At 49.3% G+C, this 17368-nt stretch overlaps 1 protein-coding gene across 3 annotated transcripts in view; it reads right to left on the bottom strand.

Moving 5' to 3' along the window:
- Positions 1-2995: 2995 nt before the first annotated feature.
- The window catches only part of LOC118078308 (carboxyl-terminal PDZ ligand of neuronal nitric oxide synthase protein), a 50339-nt gene continuing 35966 nt past the window's right edge, over positions 2996-17368 (bottom strand). Inside the window, exons 8-10 of one of the 3 annotated variants that reach the window (XM_060270607.2) lie at positions 11176-11341; positions 7652-7988; positions 2996-4016 (exon numbers count right to left, since the gene is read on the bottom strand). In XM_060270607.2, the coding sequence (XP_060126590.2) occupies positions 3569-4016; positions 7652-7988; positions 11176-11341 (951 nt within the window). In that variant the 3' untranslated portion in view covers positions 2996-3568. Of the gene's footprint in view, positions 4100-7651; positions 7989-11175; positions 11342-17368 lie in introns of all 3 variants that reach the window. The other 2 variants (XM_060270606.2, XM_060270608.2) reach the window with 2 other exon arrangements.

Below are 17368 nucleotides of genomic sequence, written 5' to 3'. Positions count from 1 at the left end.
CTGGAAATGGCAGCCAAGATGGTTCCCACGGGGCGTCCCGTTGACCCTCTCAACCAGGACGGGGGCTGGGCTTCCAATACCAAGCGGCTTCAAAATACAGCGGCGCCTCGCTTAACGAACGCCCTGCTTAACGAAATTTCCGCTTAACGAAAGGTTTTTTTTTCGAGCGGAGCTCGCCTCGCTGGACGAATGCGTTTTACGGAAAATCCGTCTAGCGAATCGCGGTTTCCCACAGGAATGCATTGAAATAATAGAAGAATGGAAATATGTACAAAATTATCTGGAAAAGGAGAGTATAGAAAACAATATAGTGACGTGTCTAGAATAGAGATATAAAAGGAGAGGGAAAAAGACCAGACAGTAGAAAAAATTAATAAAGGAAGGAAAGAGAAATAGCAGGAAAAGTGATCAGACAAAGGGAAGCGTGTGGTAAAAAGTAGGAAGAAATTTTCCTTTTTCTTTCTTTTTTCTTTTTTATCTGCCTTTTTACTTACCTTTTTACTCTTATGTTGTGGATTCGCTGTTTTGCTCTTTTTGTTTGAATTTTCTTTCAATGTTGGATATGATTGATAAGATTTATTTTGAGTTATTGAATCTTTATGTTTGAATGAATGGATTAGATATGTATGAGTTATAAGGTTATATGATTTATATAATTTAGTTAAATTTTATGTTTTGTGTGAATGGATCTGACATGTATGAGACATATGATTTAAGGATTTGTTAATGTTTAAAAGATTAATAAAGTATATTTTTTTTAAAAAAGGAATGCATTGAAATTCAATCAATGCGTTCCAATGGGCAAAAAATTCGAAAAAAATGCAATGCGTTCCTATGGGATTCGCTAGACGAATTTTCCGTTGTAAGAAAAGACCCGTGGAACGAATTAATTTCGTCGAGCGAGGCACAGGGCAAATCTCACCTGTGTGCGTCCCTCTCATCCCAGGGGAGAATTCTGGAAGTCGCCATGATGCCGGGGATAACCACCCCCCCACCCTGCTCGGGGGCTGAGCTTGCCTCACAACGCTGAACGCTAAGGCCACCCACAACCTCCCTCTCCCTACCTCTTTTGCCCCCCCAAAAAAACTGAAAGCAGCTTTTCTTGGTTTAGGGCAAGGGTCTGCAACCTTTAAGACAAAAAGAGCCACTTGGACCCGTTTCCGAAGGAAAACAAATAATCTGGGAGCTGCAAAACAGGGACGTAATTGGAAATCAGAGGGCGAAATTTGCTATGCCCAATAATCAATGCCCCCAAGATGCCATAGAGAATTAATCAGGGCCCCAGTGTACCATAAATCATAAGCAGTGCCTGATGTAAATAATAATTAATAACGAGGGCCCAATGTCATCCTCGTCATTATAAAAATAACTTTGGAGTTTGGGCTGCCTTGATTACTGGGAATGGGCAAAACTCTGGCTCCCTTATGAGGACACCCGGATTGGTTTCATGTGTGTCGCTCCCATCAAGTGAACTTATAAAAAAATTCCTCGTATTGAATCAAGCCATTGATTAATACATCGACCTCAAGCTCCTGACCAGGCCGGCGGGAAGAAGCGCGCCCGTTTAAAAAAAAACAAAAAAAAACTCCGCCCCAGGCCCCGCCCCCGTGAGCCTATTGGCCGGCAGGAGCCGCAGCAGCAAACATGCGCTCCGAGCCCGCAAGCCTTTTCTGCTGCTGGGCGGGAAGAAGCGCGCCTGTTTAAAAAAATAAATAACTCCGCCCCAGGCCCCGCCCCCGCGAGCCTATTGGCTGCGGAAATGCGGCGGGGAGGGGCTGATGCAGGGAGGGGGCCGACCACGCTCCCCGGGCTGCTAACGTCACCTTGCGTCCTTTTCGCACAGCGCACGGCGGAGTTGTGGACTCCGGCGGGCGCCGCGCGGGGCGCACGGCGCGCCGCCGCAGCAGCTGTGTGCTCCGGCGGCGGCGGGCACCGCGCGAGTGTCTGGCGGGCGTGGCGGGCGCCGCCGCCGCATGGCTCGGGCGCATGGCGCATGGCTCGGACGCCTCCTCCCCTCGTATCCGCTCCGGAGCGGCAGCAAAGGTGTGAAAGAGCCACATGCGGCTCCGGAGCCGCAGGTTGCAGACCCCTGGCTTAGGGGGACAATCTGTGGCATACAGCCTAGATTTCAGCCAGTGGGGCCGAGCTCTTTCCCCGGGGCACGGAGACCGAGGACCTCGCACGTCCTGCTTGTTTACGGACGCTTGCACCCTGGGCAGGGACGGTGCTAGGGTTTCTTGCGCCCTAGAAGAAGAAGAAGAAGAAGTTTGGATTTGATATCCCGCTTTATCACTCCCCGAGGGAGTTTCGAAGGGGCTCACAATCTCCTTTTCCGTCCTCCCCCCCAACAAACACTCTGTGAGGTGAGTGAGGCTGAGAGACTTCAGAGAAGCGGGACTAGCCCAAGGTCACCCAGCAGCTGCATGGGGAGGAGCGGAGACTCGAACCCGGTCCCCCAGATTATGAGTCCATCGCTCTTAACCACTACACCACACCGGCTCTCACACCACGCTGGCTCTCGAGATCACCTAGGCGAGATCACCTTCTGGCGCCCGCCCGCCCCCCCCCAAATAAATAAATAAAAATAGAAAAAATAGAAAATTAAAATTAGGGGGGGGGGAATAAAAATTAGAAAGGAAATTAGAAATAAAAATTAGAAAAAATAAAAATAAAATAAAAAACAGTTGAGAGGCGCGGGGAGGTGGTCCCAGGCTCCCGCGCGCCTCCGGAGCTTTGCGCGTCCCTCCTCTCTATGACATCCATTGAATCCATTGCTCCGTGTCCGCTTCTCTGGAGCAGCAGAAAACCTTTCTCCCTCCTCTCTATGACATCCTTTTATATACCCAGGTTCTCATATTTTAAGACATACCCATAAAATAAGCCATCGCAAAGCTCCGGAGGCGCGCGGGAGCCTGGGACCACCTCCCCGCGCCTCTCAACTGTTTTTTATTTTATTTTTATTTTTATAAAATAAGCCATCGCTGCGCCTGCCAGCTGTAGCTTAAAGAGCGGCTTCAGGCCGCTCTCCGGAGGCGCGCGCGGGCCTCGGGATAGCGGCCTGAATCCGCTCCCCAGCGGACAGGCGCAGCGAGGTGGCCTTAGGCTCGCGCTCCCGCGCGCCTATGGGACTTTGCGTGGGAGCGCGGCTGGCGGGGGGGGCTTTGCGCGTCGTCCTCCTTCCCCAGCCCGGGCCCAGAGACGGCCCTGCAGGCGGAGGGCTGTTCAGCGCCCCCTCCACTTCAGCGCTCTAGGCGATGGCCTAGTTGGCCTGAGTGGAGGCGCCGGCCCCGACCCTGGGGGGTGACACGAGGTCCTTCGGTGTTCCTCCGTCCCGGGTCACCCAGTTTGTCGAGGCTTCTGCTTGTGTGGAAGACAACGGCGGCAGACCCTTCTTTCGGAGAGCACATGGCTCCCGGCTCAAAGTCTCCCACTTTTGCTCCTTGGGCGCCGCTCATACGGGAACTGGTGGCCATTTCGGAGACTCCCCCACCTCTGGCGCCACAGCGCCCTACAAGCCGCCTCTAAACCCCACGGTCCGCGCCGGGCAACGGCCTGCTCCCCGAGCGCATTATGCGCGGGCAAGGCAGGGCCCCGAGGTGTCCAGCTCGTCCTCCGAGAGACTGATGCGCAAGCAGGTTTCCTTGCCGGCCGAGGAGAGGAAAGGACGCCGGCCGGACAAGCTGCCCTCCGGATCCCGGGCGGGGCCTTTCTCGGCTCGGCCCGAGGTCCCTCTGGCTGGGGGGGCCTGTCCCCCCTCCCCGGCCCGCACCTGGTTTTCGGCACGGCCGCAAGTGCGACCTCTCGCCAGCGTCCGGGGCTCAGACTCCAAGGGGGCCAGGGAGAAGACGGCGATGCTGGCGAGCGTGGACGTGCCGTGGCCGGGCCCAGAGGTGCTGGTGCTGGTGGTCACTGCTGTGGTGTCCGCCTCGGCTTCTAGGGTGGGCGAGGTGGTTTTGCTGGACCTCCTGCGCACCCCTGGAGGGGGTGGGTTCAGCCTGGGGATGTGGGGCTGCAGCCTGTCAAATGGAGAAGGGATGGATGGCCTTCAGAGGCTTCTCGTGACTTGGCACACTGCCCTGATGTTCGGGCAGAGATACTTCTACAAATAAATGACATTCTGTCGTGAACGGCCCTGCGATCTTCGGATAAGGGGCAGTGTGCAAGCTTAATCAGGGATAAAAATGATACGCTGTATTTCTCCGCGTATAAGACGCCCCCATGTATAAGGTCATAGAATCGTAGAGTTGGAAGAGACCCCCGAGGGCCATCCAGTCCAACCCCCTGCCAAGCAGGAAACACCATCCAAGCATTCTTGACATATGCCTGTCGAGCCTCTGCTTAAAGACCTCCAGAGAAGGAGACTCCGCCACACTCCTTGGTAGCAAATCCCACTGTCGAACAGCTCTTACTGTCAGGAAGTTCTTCCTAATGTTGAGGTGGAATCTTCTTTCTTGTAGTTTGAATCCATTGCTCCGTGTCCGCTTCTCTGGAGCAGCAGAAAACAATCTTTCTCCCTCCTCTATATGACATCCTTTCATATATTTGAACATGGCTATCATATCACCCCTTAACCTTCTCTTCTCCAAGCTAAACATACCCAGCTGACATGAGTCAGCAGTGTGATGCAGCAGCTCAAAAAGCCAATGCAATTCTGGGCTGCATCAATAGGAGTATAGCATCTAGATCTAGGGAAGTAATAGGACCACTGTATTCTGCTCTGGTCAGACCTCACCTGGAGTACTGTGTCCAGTTCTGGGCACCACAGTTCAAGAAGGATACTGACAAGCTGGAACGTGTCCAGAGGAGGGCAACCAAAATGGTCAAAGGCCTGGAAACGATGCCTTATGAGGAACGGCTTAGGGAGCTGGGTATGTTTAGCCTGGAGGAGAGAAGGTGAAGGGGTGATATGATAGCCATGTTCAAATATATGAAAGGATGTCATATGGAGGAGGGAGAAAGGTTGTTTTCTGCTGCTCCAGAGAAGCGGACACGGAGCAATGGATTCAAACTTCAAGAAAGAAGATTCCACCTAAACATTAGGAAGAACTTCCTGACAGTGAGAGCTGTTCGGCAGTGGAATTTGCTACCCAAGGGGAACGGAGCCAACTAATGATGATTACAATCGTATTAATACAGGCAGGCGCTTTAAGGGAAAGGTAGAGAGGCTGCGCTTCGGGGCGCGGAGTCTCTTCGGTTGCGCGCACGTCGCGAAGAACTTCCTGACAGTAAGAGCTGTTCGGCAGTGGAATTTGCTGTCGAGGAGTGGGGTGGAGTCTCCCTTCTTTGGAGGTCTTGAAGCAGAGGCTTGACAGGCATATGTCAAGAATGCTTTGATGGTGTTTCCTGCTTGGCAGGGGGTTGGACTGGATGACCCTTGTGGTCTCTTCCAACTCTAGGATTATATGATTCTATGATTCTAACTCCAGCCTGACGTGCAGGGATGCCGGTTAACATGGGAATTAAAGGAAAAGGTAAAGGGACCCCTGACCATTAGGTCCAGTCATGACCGACTCCTGACAGTAAGAGCTGTTCGGCAGTGGGATTTGCTGCCCAGGAGTGGGGTGGAGTCTCCTTCTTTGGAGGTCTTTAAGCAGAGGCTCGACAGCCATCTGTCAGGAATGCTTTGATGGTGTTTCCTGCTTGGCAGGGGTTTGGACTGGATGGCCCTCGTGGTCTCTTCCAACTCTATGATTCTATGATTCTATGGTGTTTCCTGCTTGGCAGGGGGTTGGACTGGATGACCCTCGGGGTCTCTTCCAACTCTATGATTCTATGATTCTATGGTGTTTCCTGCTTGGCAGGGGGTTGGACTGGATGACCCTCGTGGTCTCTTCCAACTCTATGATTCTATGATTCTATGGTGTTTCCTGCTTGGCAGGGGGTTGGACTGGATGACCCTCGTGGTCTCTTCCAACTCTATGATTCTATGATTCTATGGTGTTTCCTGCTTGGCAGGGGGTTGGACTGGATGGCCCTTGTGGTCTCTTCCAACTCTATGATTCTATGATTCTATGGTGTTTCCTGCTTGGCAGGGGGTTGGACTGGATGGCCCTTGTGGTCTCTTCCAACTCTATGATTCTATGATTCTATGGTGTTTCCTGCTTGGCAGGGGGTTGGACTGGATGACCCTCGTGGTCTCTTCCAACTCTATGATTCTATGATTCTATGGTGTTTCCTGCTTGGCAGGGGGTTGGACTGGATGGCCCTTGTGGTCTCTTCCAACTCTAGGATTCTATGAAATAAGCCGTAGCAGGATTTCTAAGCATTTGCACAATATAAGCCATACCCCGAAAATAAGACCTAGGGATAGGCGCAGTTCTGGAGGGCGCCAAGGAAGAGGCGAGGCTGGATGTGTAATTAAAAAATAAGACATCCCCTGGAAATAAGCCACTGTGGGGGTTTTTTTTAAGGAAAAATAAAAATAAGATCTCTTATTTTTGGGGAAACACGGTGAGGCCGGTTCTGCAGGGGAGGCTAAGCTGATCAAGGCCTAGATGAGGAATTTCGGTTGGCAGATCTGGGGAATTTTTAGCCCGGAGAAGAGGAGACTGGGGGCGGGGGGGCGGAATATCATAGAATCATAGAATCATAGAGTTGGAAGAGAAAGGATAGCTGTCTTCAGATATGAATTTAGGGCTGTCCTACCGAAGGTGGAACGGAAGAAGCTTGCTTTCTGCTGCTCTGGAGGGACCCCAAAACCAATACAGTGGTACCTCTACTTACGAATTTAACGCGCTCCGAACGCCCATGTGTAAGCCGGAAAAAATTGAATCCCATAAAGTTGAATCCCATAAAGTCGAATCCCCAAAAGTCGAATCCCATAGGAATGCATTGGGAGAAAAAATTCGCAACCCTATCGCAAAATTCGTTAGATGGCCTCGTGTCCGGGAACCGTTGGATGAGATGACCCTTGGGAGGTACCTCCGGTTCTGATTCGAGGAGAGCAGACCAATGGGTGCGGCCGAATCACTTGCGCTGGCACGACAGCCGTGAAACCGCAGAATAAACCTGCGTGTATCGCAGCCCGCCCGCCCCCTTTCCCCCCGCGCAGCGCTCGCAAGCAAGCGGTGCAATTTGCCTTGCATGGGCCCAGGCGCAGGGGCGTGGCCAGGATAAAAATTAGGGGGGGCAAGGGGCGGGGGCAAGGGGCGGGAGGGGAGGGGCCACAGTGGGGATGTGGGCGGGGCTACGCCGCCTGCGCCTCCCCGGTCTTCCGAGGAGGCGGCCCCAGGCTTCCCGCTCCCGGCGCAGGGGCGTGGCCAGGATAAAAATTAGGGGGGGCAAGGGGCGGGAGGGGAGGGGCCACAGTGGGAATGTGGGCGGGGCTACGCCGCCTGCACCTCCCCGGTCTTCCGAGGAGGCGGCCCCAGGCTCCCGCTCCCGGCGCGAAGCCCCAGAGGTGCGCGGGGGACGCGAGCCTGTGGCTGCCTCCTCCGCTTACGCTCCCCGCTCCCGCTTAGCGCTCCTCCGCTTACGCTCCCGTGCGCCTCTGGAGCTTCGCGCCGAGAGTGGGAGCCTGGGGCTGCCGCGCCTGCGCCCCTCAGCCTTTTGCTTCTAGGGGGGGCGATTGCCCCCTCCTGCCCCCGCTTGCCTACGCCTATGCCCAGGCGTGGGTCGATTACAAGCAACCCTGTGCCCAGACTCCCCTTACCTCTCCTCCTGCGCCAGGTTGCCGCTCTTCGTCTGGCCCGTTCCCCCGAGCGCCCCGCAGTCTGCGGCCTCGGACCCCTCGACGCTGCGGAGGCCGCCGGGCCCCTCCAGGACCGCCAGGTGCTCCTCGCTCTCCGCCCACTGGGTCAGCTGGCTTCCCTTCTCCAGGTCGGACAGGTTCAGGTAAGGCTCACAAGCGCCGCCCATCGGCGCCACGGGGCTGCCCAGGGCGCTGGCGGGCGTCGAGGCGGACGGCAGGTTGATTTCGAGGCTGTAGTGGTTCTTTAAGTTGAGGGAGAGCGACTGCGCCAGGGTCAGGTTCGGCAGGGAACGGTCAACTAAAAGCAGGGTGGATAAAAATCAATTATTATTTTTTTAAAAAATAATAAAAAAATCCGATTTTTTAATTTAAATCAGATTTTTTTGATTTAAATCAAAAAAAATTATTTAAATCGGATTTTTTTTAAAATAAAATGCTTTTAAATAAAATATATTACCATCCAAAGGTTATTCCATCATGAAATAAAGATTAGTTTTTTTATTATGTAGAATAAGGTTATATATGTTTAATTTGGGGGTTAAATAAATTCCATTAATCCATTCACAATGTCATGCTCCTCCAGAGGTTTTTTGCAAGATTATTGGGCAGTTTCTCTGCCTGCAAGATATTATCGCAGATGCTTGGTTTACTTTTGCAGTTCTCAAAACTGAATTTGACTCAGCGGAGATCACAAGCCTCTTCTTCACAGCAAAAATGTTATAACATGAACAGAGTTGAGAAAAAGACCTTAATCCTATTGTTCTACAAACCTATGAATACAGAATCAACCCCTTCAGTGCTAAGTTTCAGGAAGTTCAGTGAATAGAATAGAAACAATATTTTTCTGATTGTTTGGAGTGGACAGTATTTAAGTTTTTCATGTGTAGGCTGGGCTGACAGTCTAAGTTTCTTAAAATATATATATTTTGTTTTTGTTTAGCCAAATTAGTTAACAAACATGGATGTTTGTTGAAGCAAATAACATATGCTGAAATGTCATTGTTTCAGTTGAATAAATCTATTTAAATTGTTATTATTAAGGTAATGATTATTTTTCTCCTTCCTAAGTACAACAGAAAAGTTGTCCAAATATGAAAGATTAACCTATTAAACTGAGGATAAAAAAACTAATATGAAAAGTTGTTATTCTAAAAATCTTCATCTACTTGCATATTAAAGTTATACCAGCAAGAAAAAGTCTTTATGTAGAAAACTACAGTATGATTTAAATCAAGCCTTACTGACTAGTGATTTGAATCATGATTTAAATCGTGATTTAAATCAGTTTGATTTAAATCAAATCCACCCTGGAAGCCCCCGAGCTGTGGGTGCAGGCCAATATGCCCTGGCCCTGTTTTATGCCCCCAGTATCTGGTATTCAGTGGTAGACTGCCTCTGCGGCTGGAGGCTCCATCTATCCATCAGGATATGAAGCCATTTGATAGACCTCGCAGGGCCACACAAGCCACGGAGCACATCCGTCACTCTAATTCTGCACTGCATTGCAGTACAAGTGAAACTCGGAAAATTAGAATACCGTCGAAAAGTGCATTTCTTTCAGTAATGCATCTTAAAAAGTGAAACCAATATATGAGATAGATGCATATATGCAAAGCCAACCCTTTATTTGTTGTAATTGTAATTATTTGTCGATAGGCGGGTCAGTTATAAATGGAATGTATTGAATGAAATGTAACGGCGATGTTTATTTTCATATTATTGTAACTGTTTGTTTTATTCCTGTGGAATTTCCAAAAGAAAGCATTTGTAAAAATAAAAGTAAAAAATAACAAGTGATGGGGGACACCTGGCTTGAGAGCAGTACATGTGAAAAGGATCTAGGAGTCCTGGTAGACCACAAACTTGACATGAGTCAACAGTGTGATGCAGCAGCTCAAAAAGCCAATGCAATTCTGGGCTGCATCAAGAGGAGTATAGCATCTAGATCAAGGGAAGTAATAGTACCACTGTATTCTGCTCTGGTCAGACCTCACCTGGAGTACTGTGTCCAGTTCTGGGCACCACAGTTCAAGAAGGATCCTGACAAGCTGGAACGTGTCCAGAAGAGGGCAACCAAAATGGTCAAAGGCCTGGAAACGATGCCTTATGAGGAACGGCTTAGGGAGCTGGGTATGTTTAGCCTGGAGAAGAGAAGGTGAAGGGGTGATATGATAGCCATGTTCAAATATATGAAAGGATGTCATATGGAGGAGGGAGAAAGATTGTTTTCTGCTGCTCCAGAGAAGCGGACACGGAGCAATGGATTCAAACTACAAGAAAGAAGATTCCACCTCAACATTAGGAAGAACTTCCTGACAGTCAGAGCTGTTCGGCAGTGGGATTTGCTGCCAAGGAGTGGGGCGGAGTCTCCTTCTTTGGAGGTCTTTAAGCGGAGGCTTGACAGGCATCTGTCAGGAATGCTTTGATGGTGTTTCCTGCTCGGCAGGGGGTTGGACTGGATGGCCCTTGGGGTCTCTTCCAACTCTATGACTCTATGATTCTCTATGATTCTATGATTCCACCTAAACATTAGAAAGAACTTCCTGACAGTAAGAGCTGTTCGGCAGTGGGATTTGCTGCCAAGGAGTGTGGTGGAGTCTCCTTCTTTGGGAGGTCTTTAAGCGGAGGCTTGACAGGCATATGTCAAGAATGCTTTGATGGTGTTTCCTGCTTGGCAGGGGGTTGGACTGGATGGCCCTTGGGGTCTCTTCCAACTCTATGACTCTATGATTCTCTATGATTCTATGATTCCACCTCAACATTAGAAAGAACTTCCTGACAGTAAGAGCTGTTCGGCAGTGGGATTTGCTGCCAAGGAGTGTGGTGGAGTCTCCTTCTTTGGAGGTCTTTAAGCAGAGGCTTGACAGGCATATGTCAAGAATGCTTGGATGGTGTTTCCTGCTTGGCAGGGGGTTGGACTGGATGGCCCTTGGGGTCTCTTCCAACTCTAGGATTCTACGATTTGTCGTTAGGCGGGTCAACAATAAATGGAATGTATTTAACGAAATGTAATCGCGATGTTGATTTTTATATTATCGCAACTATTTGTTTCATGACTGTGGAATGTCCCAAAGAAAGCCTTTGTAAAAATAAAAATAAAAAAAACAACAAGTTGCATTCCTGAAATAAATGCACTTTTCAATGATGTTCTCATTTCCCCGAGTTTCACCTGTCGTGCCGTGGCCAATTCAGAAGCGCAGGGTCCCTGCATGGCAGTCACAGCCCCCCTCAGACTAGATAGCTTTCTAAGGTTATACAACCACCTTATAGCAATTATGCAATGACGATAATTGGGTATCTTCTGGTGCTGCGTGCAAACTGACTTTACAAGCCGTTTCAGCTTCATGGAGCCAAACCTACCTGGCAGGGTTGTTAGGAGGATAATGCGGAGAGAGGGAGGATGAGGGGCGGCATCCCTGGGCGCCCGAGAGAGGCCCTTCGAGTGACCCTCCATGGAGACACCCCCCCCCCTCCAAGCTACTCACCTGGATGCCGCAGGTGTACCTTGATCTCTAGCTCCTTGAGCTGCCTCACCAGCGAGGAGACGTGCTGGAGGAGGTGGCGGTTGGTCATCAGGAGCTGCCGGACACGGGCCTGGGCTTCAACGCGGGCCGCGGTTTCGGCCGACAGCTGGTCTTTCAATAGCTGCACCTGCCGGGAGATGGGGTGGGGGGGGGTGGGGACATGATGAGTAGGGTGGGTCCTAAAAAACTTTGGAAAAGGTTTCCTCCCTCGATCTTATATCAGGCGTATGGTATAAACATAGTCAAATTTCAATTTTGGGACAAATCGGTTCATATTTAGACCCTGCTCCTACAGATCCTGCCAACCTAGCAGTTCGAAAGCAGGTCAAAATGCAAGTAGATAAATAGGAACCGCTACAGCGGGGAGGTAAACGGCGTTTCCATGCGCTGCTCTGGTTCGCCAGAAGCGGCTTTGTCATGCTGGCCACATGACCTGGAAGCTGTACGCCGGCTCCCTCGGCCAATAATGCGAGATGAGCGCGCAACCCCAGAGTCGGTCACGACTGGACCTAATGGTCAGGGGTCCCTTGACCTTTACCTTTACCTACAGATTGACATTTTGCCTCAGATACGAGCGATGAAAAGGTAGGAATTTGACTCATTTATTCTCAGGATGTTCAATTGTGAACTAATCAACATAAATTTTTGGTTTGAAGTAGAGCAAGAATAGTTGCCTACTCTTATTTTCTGCAATATTTATTTATTTAACATGTTGACAATTGACATGAAAAACCAATGGTTTTGAACCAATGATATGGAACAATTAAGCAAACGGGGTACTAAACAAGTAAACATAAACATTAGACAATAAAACACCACTCATATTATGTGCTGCATCAAAACATCACATTATACCCGTGTTTCTCATATTTTAAGACACCCCTACAAAATAAGGCATGGCAGGATTTTCCAGACCTGGCGAAATATAAGGCATACCCCGGAAATAAGACATACCGGTACCGGGTTGTGGTGGGAGCAGGTCTGTGCAAAAGAAGAAGAAAAGGAGGCACGCCTCCTCGGAACCGGCTGCCGCTGCCACATGGAGCTCCGTCCGAGTGGGAGAGCTGCAGCACGCACGGCAAGAGCTGCAGCAGGAGCCTCGGTGTCCGCTGTGCGAAGCCCTGGCAACCGGCTAGCGCCTCAGCACGCGGCGCCGGGACCCTGCTGGACCCGCAGCTCAAGCCGCGCAAAGCCGCGGAAGCCGGCAGGAGCCGCGGCGCGAAGATCAAAGGCACCCGGCTAGAGCCTCAGCCCGCGGCGCCGTGACCCTGCTCAAGCCGCGCAAAGCCCCGGCAGCCGGCAGGAGCCGCGGCGCACGAAGAACAAAGGATCGGGACCCGCAGCTCAAGGCGCGCTACCCGGTAAGCCCCGGCACCCAGGTTTTCGGCAGGGAAATTTGACTGCATTCTCAAGCTCAGGTTTCCCAGTGCAAATTTACACTGCAGATTCCTTAGCATCGTGGGAATTAAATCTGACGACGGGGTAAATCTGAGCTTTCCAGCTCTTGAATCACGAGAGCCAAAGCCTCTTAGAACAGCAAGTGGGGGGGAAGGTCAATAAGAGACATGCAAAGGGCTCACCTAAGTCCCAAGAAGAAAAACACACAGCGCTGGTGGGAGGACTGGATCAACTGGCAAGCCACGGGCAGCTGGCTTACTGTACAATATATATGCATGGTTGCATGCAATTGCTCCACCACCACCACCCCCAGTGTGCTTTTGCTTGGTGCAAAAGTACAATATTTATGCATGGTTGGTGCACGCTTTAATTGCATGCAATTGCTCCCCCTCAGTGTGCTTTTGCTTGGTGCAAAAGTACAATATTTATGCGTGGTTGGTGCACGCTTTAATTGCATGCAATTGCTCCCCCTCAGTGTGCTTTTGCTTGGTGCAAAAGTACAATATTTATGCGTGGTTGGTGCACGCTTTAATTGCATGCAATTGCTCCCCCTCAGTGTGCTTTTGCTTGGTGCAAAAGTACAATATTTATGCGTGGTTGGTGCACGCTTTAATTGCATGCAATTGCTCCCCCTCAGTGTGCTTTTGCTTGGTGCAAAAGTACAATATTTATGCGTGGTTGGTGCACGCTTTAATTGCATGCAATTGCTCCCCCTCAGTGTGCTTTTGCTTGGTGCAAAAGTACAATATTTATGCGTGGTTGGTGCACGCTTTAATTGCATGCAATTGCTCCCCCTCAGTGTGCTTTTGCTTGGTGCAAAAGTACAATATTTATGCGTGGTTGGTGCACGCTTTAATTGCATGCAATTGCTCCCCCTCAGTGTGCTTTTGCTTGGTGCAAAAGTACAATATTTATGCGTGGTTGGTGCACGCTTTAATTGCATGCAATTGCTCCCCCTCAGTGTGCTTTTGCTTGGTGCAAAAGTACAATATTTATGCGTGGTTGGTGCACGCTTTAATTGCATGCAATTGCTCCCCCTCAGTGTGCTTTTGCTTGGTGCAAAAGTACAATATTTATGCGTGGTTGGTGCACGCTTTAATTGCATGCAATTGCTCCCCCTCAGTGTGCTTTTGCTTGGTGCAAAAGTACAATATTTATGCGTGGTTGGTGCACGCTTTAATTGCATGCAATTGCTCCCCCTCAGTGTGCTTTTGCTTGGTGCAAAAGTACAATATTTATGCGTGGTTGGTGCACGCTTTAATTGCATGCAATTGCTCCCCCTCAGTGTGCTTTTGCTTGGTGCAAAAGTACAATATTTATGCGTGGTTGGTGCACGCTTTAATTGCATGCAATTGCTCCCCCTCAGTGTGCTTTTGCTTGGTGCAAAAGTACAATATTTATGCGTGGTTGGTGCACGCTTTAATTGCATGCAATTGCTCCCCCTCAGTGTGCTTTTGCTTGGTGCAAAAGTACAATATTTATGCGTGGTTGGTGCAAGATTAAACTTAATTATGACTGAATAAATGTAGTTTGCTATACCATACTTAATTAAAAAATAAGACATCCCTTGAAAATAAGCCATGGTGTGTGTTTTTTGAGGGGAAAAAAATATATAAGACATGTCTTATAATATGAGAAACACGGTACTTAATTACTTAGGTATAAATTGTACTAAATGCTTACGTTTTGTGTAATTAATAAAATTATGCCTTATGCAATATTATACATTGTACTTGTACACCATATATGCTAAAAAATATGCTTTTATGCCTTACACTAAACCTCTATTTTGGTAATTAGTAATTAAGTAATTAAGTATAATGCGATGTTTTGATGCAACACATAATATGTATGAGTGGTGTTTTATTGTTTAATATTTATGTTTACTTGTTTAGCACACCGTTTGCTTAATTGTTCCATATAATTTGTTCAAAACCATTGGTTTTTCATGTCAATTATCAACATGTTTTCTCTTAAATAAATAAATATTGCAGAAAATAATAGTATGCAACTCTTATTGCTCTCCATAAAACCTAAAATTTACGTTGATTAGTTCACAATTTAACATACCGAGAATAAACGAGTCAAATTTCTACGTTTTCATCGCTCGTAGCGAGGCAAAATTTCCATCTGTAGGAGCAGGGTCTAAATATGAACCGATTTGTCCCAAATTTGAAATTTGACTATGTTCATAGAATCATAGAATCATAGAGCTGGAAGAGACCACAAGGGCCATCCAGTCCAACCCCCTGCCAAGCAGGAAACACCATCCAAGCATTCTTGGCATATGCCTGTCAAGCCTCTGCTTAAAGACCTCCCAAGAAGGAGACTCCACCACACTCCTTGGCAGCAAATCCCACTGCCGAACAGCTCTTACTGTCAGGAAGTTCTTCCTAATCATAGAATCATAGAATCCTAGAGTTGGAAGAGACCACAAGGGCCATCCAGTCCAATCCCCTGCCGAGCAGGAAACACCATCAAAGCATTCTTGACATATGCCTGTCAAGCCTCTGCTTAAAGACCTCCAAAGAAGGAGACTCCACCACACTCCTTGGCAGCAAATTCCACTGCCGAACAGCTCTTACTGTCAGGAAGTTCTTCCTAATCATAGAATCCTAGAGTTGGAAGAGACCACAAGGGCCATCCAGTCTAACCCCCTGCCAAGCAGGAAACACCATGTTTATACCATACGCCTGATATAAGATCGAGGGAGGAAACATTTTCCCAAAAAAAGTTTTTTATGACCCACCCTAATGATGAGAGAGCCTAATGGGCCGGGTGAAGCCACCAGGGGCCCCGCTGGATCAGGCCAATGGATCCATAGAGCCTGACTCTTAACAGATTAGACAACTGGGCCAAAGCAAAGAAGATGAATTTTAACAGGGAGAAATGTAAAGTACTACACTTGGGCCAAAAAAATGAAAGGCACAAATACAGGATGGGAGACACCTGGCTTGAGAGCAGTATATGTGAAAAGGATCTAGGAGTCTTGGTTGACCACAAACTTGACATGAGTCAGCAGTGTGATGCAGCAGCTCAAAAAGCCAATGCAATTCTGGGCTGCATCAAGAGGAGTATAGCATCTAGATCTAGGGAAGGAATAGGACCACTGTATTCTGCTCTGGTCAGACCTCACCTGGAATACTGTGTCCAGTTCTGGGCACCACAGTTCAAGAAGGATACTGACAAGCTGGAACGTGTCCAGAGGAGGGCAACCAAAATGGTCAAAGGCCTGGAAACGATGCCTAATGAGGAACGGCTTAGGGAGCTGGGTATGTTTAGCCTGGAGAAGAGAAGGTTAAGGGGTGATATGATAGCCATGTTCAAATATATAAAAGGATGTCATATAGAGGAGGGAGAAATGTTGTTTTCTGCTGCTCCAGAGAAGCGGACACGGAGCAACGGATTCAAGCTACAAGAAAGAAGATTCCACCTCAACATTAGGAAGAACTTCCTGACAGTCAGAGCTGTTCGGCAGTGGAATTTGCTGCCAAGGAGTGTGGTGGAGTCTCCTTCTTTGGGAGGTCTTTAAGCAGAGGCTTGACAGGCATATGTCCAGAATGCTTGGATGGTGTTTCCTGCTCGGCAGGGGGTTGGACTGGATGGCCCTCGTGGTCTCTTCCAACTCTACGATTCTATGATTAGGAGGAACTTCCTGACAGTAAGAGCTGTTCGGCGGTGGAATTTGCTGCCAAGGAGTGTGGTGGAGTCTCCTTCTTTGGAGGTCTTTAAGTAGAGGCTTGACAGCCATATGCCAGGAATGCTTTGATGGTGTTTCCTGCTTGGCAGGGGGTTGGACTGGATGGCCCTTGGGGTCTCTTCCAACTCTAGGATTCTATGACTCTCTGCTTCCAACGGTGGTCAGCTAGAGGTGCCACTGGGCAACCAACACACGCAGGCAGGCGACTGTCAATCTCCGGTTCAGAGAAAAGAGTGCCTCTGGCTTTATGGCAGCTATCAATCAAGTTCTCCTCCACAGTCGATTTGTTGGAGGCGCTTCTGGTTTCGGTTTCCTTTCCTTTCAAGCCATCCTATACAGTATAATAAAGTCCCTGTGTCTCTGCGTCCAGGATTCCCTGTGTCCTCGGGTTTGCGCTACTGCGCATGTGCCCCAGGGCGGGTGTTTCTCCACCTTTTTTGGGCCACGGCACACTTGTTCCATGAAAAAAAACCACGAGGCACACCAACTCTGTGCCGCCCTCCCCTTTTCGGGGAGAAAACTGGGCCTGGGGTTCAATAGTACTGTAATCAATAATGATTGCGGTGGCGGCGATGCAAATCGGATCGTCCCTGTGACGGGTAGGGGGCTGAAGGCTCTTACGCCACCCCCTCCTTTTGAAGCGAATAATATTGGGGAGGGGGTCAACACCCCCAGCACCTCACACCGCCTGCCCCCCCCCCATCGATTACTATTATTCCTATTAACATGAATTTATTCGTCACCCGCCCCTCACCCGAAGGACCCAGGGCAGGGGTGGGAGGGGGCACTTACCGCCCGCAGGAGGAGGCGGTTGAGGAGGAGGAGGAGGCCTGCCGGGCCCCTCCGGGGGTCTCGAATAGAAGCGCAACAGCATGTAAGTGCTTGTGTGTGTGTGAGTGTCATATATGCATATATTTATAATATAATAACGGGGATAAATATGATAAACTAGTGTCATTTAGCCCGTTAAAATAAACGGGCGCTAGAGTGTGTGTCTCGGCAGCGGCAAGGCCGGATCACAACCCCAGCGCTCGGCTATAGGAAAATCCGGGGCCG

The sequence above is a fragment of the Zootoca vivipara genome, chromosome Z2 (genome assembly GCF_965207765.1).
Source record: "Zootoca vivipara chromosome Z2, rZooViv2.hap1.1, whole genome shotgun sequence".
Taxonomy (NCBI): Eukaryota; Metazoa; Chordata; class Lepidosauria; order Squamata; family Lacertidae; genus Zootoca; species Zootoca vivipara.
This window is presented reverse-complemented; position numbering and strand designations above follow the sequence as displayed.